The sequence below is a fragment of the Onychostoma macrolepis genome, chromosome 14, assembly GCF_012432095.1.
Source record: "Onychostoma macrolepis isolate SWU-2019 chromosome 14, ASM1243209v1, whole genome shotgun sequence".
Lineage (NCBI taxonomy): Eukaryota > Metazoa > Chordata > Actinopteri > Cypriniformes > Cyprinidae > Onychostoma > Onychostoma macrolepis.
Window position 1 is genome coordinate 31,050,470 of NC_081168.1, and position 9,173 is coordinate 31,059,642.

Consider the following 9,173-nt stretch of genomic DNA (forward strand, 5'->3'; position numbering starts at 1 on the left):
ATATATATATATATTAGTGCTGTCAAACGATTAATCGCATCCAAAATATATATTTTTTAACATGTATTTTATTTATGTACTGTATATATAAATACACACACATACAGCATATATTTTGAAAATATTTACATGTATATATTTATATTCATATCATACATAAACATTTAATATATAAATGTAACATCTTTTTCTTAAATCTATACATGAATGTGTGTGTATTTATATATACGTAGTAAATATAAATATATACATGTAAATATATGCTGTAAAAATACATGTTAAAAATATATATTTTGGATGCGATTAATCGTTTGACAGCACTAATATAAAACGTGCCTAAAAATTAATTTCATTCATTAATCTTCCTCAGGTCAGAATGTATAGAAGTTAAGAAGCTGGAAAGGCTCTTATCCAAAAGATTTATTACAGAAACATTCTATAAACAAATTATGAAAAGGCCAAGAAAAAATATTCTGTTAATCATAACCACTTGGATATGGACATACAATATCACATGATCTCTGATCCTCCTCGGTACAGATGCTGTATTAGTACACAGTTCCCTTTAGAGCTGGGCTTTGATGAACACAAAATACTGTCATGACAATGAAAACTTCCACATGTAGAACTACACAGACACAGCGCGCGTAAAGAAAGAGAAGGTTCATCCACTCAGCACAATGCGGTCGTGAGTACCAGAGATATGGCGAGGAATGGACAGCTTCGTGGCTGAGAGAGATCCATCACACCAGAGATGATCTTCAGATCTCCACATCGCTTTCTTTATCATTATCATGGTCACCATCGTAAAACTCGTTCGCCGCTTCAGGCCTGCGAGCAAACAGAGACGCTTTAACAACAACACGAACAGTAAAGTACAATAATGATATACAAATAAGTTGGTTTTGAAAAAAATGTGCGTTAAACGTATCAAAAGTGATGGTAAAGATATTGTTACAAAATATTTCAAATAAACGCTGTTATAATATATGCTGTAACTTTCTACTTATCAGTGTTGGGTAAGTTACTCTAAAAAAGTAATTAATTACTAGTTACTAATTACATCTTCAACAGTGTAATTAGATTACCGAACAAATTACTTTCTCCAAAAAGTATTTAATTACGTATCACTAATTACTTTCTAAATCCTATATCAACCTGGACAAGTTAATGACACAAGGACAGACGTGAAACGCTTCTTTTAATTCTTTCAAGTAACTACATCAATTATTCTGATCACACTTTAGAGAATTATTCTCACTATTAACTATGACTTTTGCCTCATTATACTCACAATTACTGCTTATTAACACTTAGTAAAGTAGTTTTAAAGTTTAAGAATTGGGCAGGATTAAGGATTTAGAATAAGGTCTGGCAGAATAAGACATTAATATGTGCTTTTTTAAGTAATAATAAACAGCCAATATTCATGCTAATAACCAACAAGTTAATATTGAGAACTGGACACTAAAGTGTTACTAATATTCTTATTAACTCAAAGTGTTTAAAGTGAGAAGCGTACATGAAAGCATGCATTTTAAGGTTAGACTTTACATTTTGATGTTAAATCCACTATTGTATTGTATATAAATGTTCTACAGTCTATACACAGTTTTAAGTTCAATTACATAAGAATTAACTGTAATTAAATGACAGGAAAATAAGTGTATACTTTACTTTTTCAAGGGAAAAGTAATTAAATTACAGTAACTAATTACACTCAACACTTCTACTTATTAAAGAATCCTGTCTCAATGTTTCAGTTTCCACAAAAATATTCTGCAGCATGACTGTTTTCAACATTGATAATAACAATAAATGTTTGTTGAGCAGCAAATCAGCGAATCAGAATGATTTCTGAAGATCATGTGACACTGAAGACTGGAGTAATGATGCTGAAAATACAGCTGCGCATCACAGAAATAAATGATGTTTTATATTCACACAGAAAACAGCTGTTTTAGATTACAATAATATTTCACAATATTACCGTTTTATTTATTTATATTTTTTACTGCAAGTCTCTTGATCAAAAATCATACAAATGCAGTGTCGGTGGGCAGAAGGGACTCACCTGGAGAAGTTGTCCTCTGACCCGCGCTCATCAGGGTCAGCCTCGTCTGGACGCTCGTAGCTCAGCAGATCAGAGGGAACGTCGTGGATCTGAACGCTAGGTGCGTGATTCAACATCTTCAAGTTCTCAAACACTGTCTGACGGATCTGCTCCAAATACTAGAAACACAGGTAACACACCGTCAGAAACACAACACACTAGAATATCCTGTTACACTTTGATGCGGTCTTATTTTTCACATTATTATAATTTAATACAAAATGAAAAAAATTATGCACATGGATTTGATATCGTCTTCGTACTTTGCTAAGTACTGTACTTGTACTGTCGATGTAAACACAGGTTTGTAGACAAAAGAAAAAACATATGTGAGGAAAATAACTCATACTTGTCTAGAATTTTGATTTTCTATCCTTGTGCTGACATCTGGGTGAAGTGTGAAGTCTGGAGCAAAGTATTCAAAGTATTCTGTGCAGAGGACAAATACAGAGAAGAGGAAACATTACATAAACAACAGTCTAAACAAAGACGTGGAATGAGTCTGGTTGTCCAGTTGCTGTCTTACCGCTATACGGTAGCTCATCACTGATGGACTCCTCGACTAGCAAAGATGTCTCGTATGTCCTACAAGAGAAAATTCAAGTGAATACTCGCACATTGGTAGCATTTACTGAAATCAAGCAGCAAAAACAGCTTCGAAACTGAAAGTCTTCACACGTGACCTCCCAAATGAACACGCCTGATGATCAGAGACTCGGAGGGGAGGAGGAGGATAAACCGTAGGATAGTGAGTAAATTACAACGTTGGAAAAGATGTTTTTTATTAATTAGTGACGCACCAATATTTTGGCCACTGAAACTTTCAGCCGGTTTCTTTCTAACTGAGAGTAAGACTTAACACAAAAGTGTGACTCTCACAAAAGTATTAATGAAAATATGATCGGCTGCTGCAGGTGACAATTCTGAAGAAGTCAGGAAAGCCGAGAGAAACAGATTTAGATGATGGTTGGTCTTGTTCTGAGAGAGAGTGTACGTTCTCAAAAAGCATTCATGAAGTGCTTGATCTCTTGTGAAAAATAGGCAGTTGTCAAAAGAGCGTGACGTGAGTTTAACATGTTCAAACTTTAGCAGCTTTTTAAGCAACAATGCTGAAAAATATAGGGTTTGGCTTCAATTTCAATTAGACATGTTTCAGGCAGAATTAGCAGAGATTGAGATGCTGTTCCTCTCTGACTCATACTGCGGTAAAGATTTTTGTCTTATTGTAGTTTAAATAGGAAGCTATAACAAATGTCAAAGTGATGCAAAAATCCAGGTTTAGCTGGACCTAATACAATGTGTATGAATTTTCATTTTGATAATTCAGACACTGCAACAAGGCTATTATTGAAGGACGAGAAGTTAAACCCAGAGCCTGTGTGTCAGTGATAGAAGACACCTTTGCTCATTTCACACAAGCAAAAAGACAACAACAAAAAAAAGAAAAAAGCAAACACACTGTAATGAGGCATCAGAGAAACAACAAACTCCTTTAAAGGTTACTTTATAACTACTATGTAGACTTTTTTCTCTTTTGATGATTTAAAGTGAAAAGAGCGGTGAATAGTGAACGTACCAACATCTGGCGACGTTTCGGACCGTGTATCCTCCTCCACCCAGAACAAGCAGCGGGATCTTGAAGCTCTTCACAAACTCCACACAATCTCTACAAACACAAGGAGTTTTACCCGCAAGATTTCAACATACTGTGCCGTTTGAGAGAAGTGGTCTTACCCATGTCCTCGTATGCTGAGATTGAAGCATCCTAACCGATCACAGCCCAGAGAATCTGCTCCACACTGCAGACCGACCACAGAGATGAGCAACAACACAACACACATCAGCACTGAGCGAGAGACAGCGTGATCTCACCTGCAGAACGATACAGGTGGGCTGATAGAAGTCCACCACCTGCTTGATGACCGGCTGAAACAGCTGTCTGTAGCCTGAGAGCATCAACACAAACATCATATCATTACACTTCTCAGGGAAATGCATCGAGATCTTCTTCTTTTATGATTGAAACAAGAACAAACTTCTTCCAAAGAGCTCAAAAGGAAAAGTCTCCATACCCCACTGACATACTTGTTCTTGTTTTAAGCATAACCTCAACTTTGTGCAATGTTTCAAGACTACATTTTACATTTGCAGTTGATTTAGGCATGTTTAGATATTTGGGTAACACTTTATTTTAGGGTCTCTTAACTAGTTGATTATTAGCATGCATTTAACAAGAAATGTATTAGTAGTAATTAAGCACATATTAACGCCTTATTCTACATGACCTTGTTCTACATCCCTAATCCTACTCAATACCTACTACCGCACTAACTATTAATAAACAGCAAATTATGAATTTATTGAGGGAAAAGTCATAGTTAATAGCGAATAAGTGTTCCAGAAAACAAAAATACTGAGAAAGATATTTATCTTCTTGCAGTGCATCGTGAAAGTGCAAATCAAGACTTTTTAAGGTCTTTCAAAGTCCTGAAGAAACCCTGAATATTCACACTCCTGCAGAGCAGGTTATGTTCACAGAATATCTTACTATGGCTATTTCTATAACCTCAAAGCTCTGTTTTCTTAAGCTTACAGGACTAAAACTGCTTAACATGCTTGCACTAATACTCCCTCAGATGTTCAACATACTGGTGCATCCTGGGATGTTTTAATTTTACAGTAAGAGCAGCTCCCATGTTTGCCATAAAGCTGCTTTTTCTTTACTATCTGCCCAACACAGCAGCAGCAGGTGCTAATCTCTTCAGACGTAATGTGGTTAAACTGATATCTTCTGTCTGTACGTCACCCAGCAGCACAGCAGTGTACGGCTTTACTATTACAGCTACATGATAAGAGTGAAACTCTGAAGACTCATATATTAGAGGATGAATGAACTCACTCTGGTCATCTATACCGTCTCGCAGCGGCACATTCAGACAGTAGTAGCGGCCGCTCTCAGCTCCCACCTCATACATGTCACCTTCACATGAACACAGCAGAACAATAAAAGTGTGTTTTCATTAGCATGCACTAGGAACAGCTAACTCTATAAGTGACTTCTATCAGACAGCATAAGAAAACATACCAGTTCCTGGGAAAAAGTAGTTCCCGTATTTGTGGAAGGATACAGTCATGACTCTGTCTGTGAGGTAAAACGCTTCCTGAACACCATCACCGTGATGAATATCAATGTCAATGTAGAGCACGCGTGGATGATACCTAAGCAAAAATATTACAGATAAGTTGTAGCTGACGTGTCCAGCTAATTATGTAGCTAAGGAAGCAGCTTTTAAGTTTATTTCAAGAACAAGTTTCAGACAAACAGACAAAAACATGCCCCCAAACTCGTGTCATTGGTCGAGGCAATGTTATTATGTCTACAAACCACTAGCAGCTCCATTTGATACTCATAGCAGAGCAGAAATGACACACTTCCCTTTTAATAGAGAGTATTTTATTCATTCATTTGCACACCCACGATACTGGTTCATTCCAAAAGTTATTAAAATGGTGTTTCCTATATAGATTCTTATCATACATTTCTATATCATTTTGAATGATGCATTTTATAAAAAGTGTCTCACTTACTTCAAAAGTTCAAGAATACTGATGACAATATCATTAACGTAGCAAAATCCAGACGCCTGAAAATAGGAGAAAAAAGTAGCTTTAAGAAGCTTTATAGCTTGATGTTGTTTTTCTGCATCTTTGTATTAATCTGAGAAAATAAATGCTTACCTCAAACTTTTTTGCGTGATGTAAACCTCCAGCCCAGTTTATGGCAATGTCACATATCTATGCAATCATCAAAAACACTTCATTCAGAGTTCACAACCTTTACTACGTTTCATTTTTATCAACAAATCTTAAAGTTAAGTTAAAAACGGTCTTCTCAGCGCCACATCTTACATTTCACATCCCAAATGCATTATTTTCAGGAGGCAAAAATTAATTTTCATGTTCATAACTGTATGCTTTATGATTTTGTGCAAAGCATCTGCAAATGCGACATTTCCAGCATCTGACCTTGTGATTTAACTGAGTCGCTCCTTGCAAAGAGGCACCCGTGTACCTCGAACAAAACTCAAACAGACCTGGAAAGACAGGACTGGGAACACAAAATATGATTCAAAAACTCTTGTTTAATTAAACATTTAAAAGCAGAATTATATATATATCAAACCAATAAGATTTGCTACTTACTTTCATTAGAATTCAATAAAACATCACTTAAAATCTCGTGCCAATAATTTAATGAAGAAAACAAAGATGATTTTGATATGATATGATCTCACACTAATCAAAAAAAAAAAAGAAAAGAAAAGAAAAAAAGATGATGATTTTGATAAGCGTAAGGAAACTGACCAGTCGTCTCCTACGTTGAAGGCGTTGAGGCTCTTGGTGAAGCCCTGCATGTTGTTTGGACTGACCTTCTGCAGGAAGTCGATGTAATCCTCCGAGTGGAAGCGGCACATGTCGTGCTGAGACGCCTTGTACGGCTTGAACACCTGCACAGAGAGCTCTGCTCATCAGGACCCGCTGTTAAAGAACTGACTGAACTAAACAGACTCATCATACCATCATCTTCTTGTAGAGGCCATAATGCAGCACGAGACTGTGTGTGAGAGACAGCCGGTGAGGCTTCATCGGGTGTCCAGCACCTGCAGGAAAGATATCAAATAAAATAAATGTTCTGTCCCTGAATATCACACTGATACCTGATGACGCTGCCGAGCTGTGGTGGTCTATTAGGATTTATTAGACCCTTTCATAAAGATCTTACACGAGGTGCCTCTTTACAAACCCTGGAGCGCAAAACCAGTCATAAGAGTCCATTTTGTGAAATTGAGATTTATCCATCATCTGAAAGCTGAATAAATCATCTTTCCATTGATGTATGGTTTGTTAGGATCGGACAATATTTGGCTGAGATACAACTATTTGGGAATCTGAGGGTGCAAAAACATCTAAACATTGAGAAAATCACCTTTAAAGTTGTTGAAATGAATTCTTAGCAATGCATATTACTAATGAAAACATTAAGTTTTGATATATTACGGTAGGAAATATCTTCATGGAACATGATCTTTACTTAATATCCTAATGATTTTTGGCGTAAAACAAAAATGTATAATTTTGACCCATACATTATATTGTTGGCTATTGCTACAAATATACCTGAGCTGCTTATGACTGCTTTTGTGCTGCAGGTCACATATAATCCATTCCCTACTAGACACAAAAGGTTTAAGACAGTATACAGTGTAACTAAGCATTGCACATCTTAACTTTGAAGTACAAACAAAGCTATAAATACACCCCGGCGACTTGTGGTCCAGGGTCACATATAACGTTACACTTCAACAGTAATCAGTCGAATTTCATTTTCTCTCCACTAACAACAAAATGAACCCAAGCAACATTTATATTTATTTTTTAAAATAGCATTTCCGAAAATGTTGACAGATTTGAAGTGAAATCGGACGAGCTAACGTTAGTTTTGAATGAGTCTGTCTCAGTAGCCGGTCATTTATCGACTGGTCGCACATATTTGTTCATGAAAATGCTCATTTCTACTGTACAGCGCACAGATGTGCAGTCCTGAACCTATAGCTGCTGTCTGTGGTTTATAACTGTATGTGGTTTATAACACTGATGATTCACAGTGATTAGCCGCATCTGCTAACACACACAGCTCACTCTTACCGTAGTGAAAGTTGCCCACGTCTGGGTCGTAGAAATACGCCGTTCGGTTCATCATTTTGTCGCAGAGTCTGAATAAAAAGGGTTATTTCTGACACGATGAGAGAAAAATGTTTTCATTTATTTACTCTCTGCATCTCACTGTCGCCATCTTCACTACAGAACCGGAAGCACTCGCTTCCTCTTCTTCTTCGCTGCTGCTGCTGTGGAGAGATTACGCTGCACAGCGCCACCTGACGACTACCACAGCAAATACACACTTCGATTCCTCGCAGTGTTTATAAGAATAAAACAAATAAAAATAAATATTATACAATAAATTAAAATGAAATTAAAATAATAATGAAAATAAATGATAAAATAAATAAATATTTGAAAAGGTTTAATTATTATTATTATTAAAACACTTTAATTGATTTAACCGGGAGCTAAGGGTTTGACACGGTTGAGAGACCAAACAAACAAAAAGCCCAAATATATCTTACATTTAGTACATTGCACTAGTTCTGTTAGAGCCCTGCTCTTCAGGAAACTCTGATTTTGTCTGAAAAGCTTTTAATTATTCTTTGTGTGGTTCAAAATGTATAATATATTATTGTTGTAAACATGTGTTGTTGTTGTTGTTTTGAAGTGATCTCTGTACTGTGTGAAGCTAACTGAGACTCGTCACAGCTCTTGTGTATCATTGCTCTATTGTTGATTCTGATTGCTTCTATTGTCCTCATTTGTACGTCTCTTTGGATAAAAGCATCTGCTAAATGACTAAATGTAGATGTAATCTCTGAGAACAGCTCTAGCATCATTTGCAGATGCCACTTGCTTTGATAATTTACCCAATGCTTTCATTTGCATCAAAATGTAATGACATACATGTTAAGTGTGACTGAACTGTTTTAACATTGAGCTGTAGAGCCAGTACTGTGTGAAATCAACAGTTTGTTCCGGTCTCAGGTTTGGCTGTTTTCACTGTGAGGAGATATCAAGGTTTGCTGACACAGTTTGACGCTTTCTTCGCTGTTTTCACTGAGAGAGAACAAGCATGTGAAACCGGAGCTGCTTGCTGTCGTTGTGAATATCAGCACCGCTGTGATCAGGGCTTTCCAAACACTGCTGTGTGAAGCTTTGAAAAACATCTATTACGAACCAGAGATTCAGAGCATGCATCAAACTACCAAAGCGATTTCAATAAATGAAGCTTTAATGAAAAAATACCATAGTAATTTATAGTAAATACGATAGTGTTTTTGAACCATAGTATAGTAAAGTGTATTATACTGTTTATATTATAGTATTTACATCACTTTGTTAATGAATGCTGCAGCATACTGTAGTATTAACTGTAGTGAACTGATCAACT

At 36.3% G+C, this 9,173-nt stretch overlaps 1 protein-coding gene across 1 annotated transcript; it reads right to left on the reverse strand.

The window, feature by feature from the left end:
- Positions 1–405: 405 nt before the first annotated feature.
- On the reverse strand, positions 406–8,040 carry hdac3 (histone deacetylase 3). The gene is made up of 15 exons (XM_058798781.1): positions 7,820–8,040; positions 6,692–6,774; positions 6,479–6,621; positions 6,140–6,221; positions 5,852–5,908; positions 5,702–5,757; positions 5,199–5,332; positions 5,013–5,093; positions 3,986–4,059; positions 3,848–3,912; positions 3,690–3,779; positions 2,640–2,698; positions 2,463–2,542; positions 2,075–2,232; positions 406–831 (listed from the first exon to the last, which is right to left on the reverse strand). The coding sequence occupies exons 1-15, from the start codon at positions 7,872–7,874 to the stop codon at positions 762–764; spliced, it is 1,287 nt and encodes a 428-aa protein (XP_058654764.1). The 5' UTR covers positions 7,875–8,040; the 3' UTR covers positions 406–761.
- Positions 8,041–9,173: the final 1,133 nt, after the last annotated feature.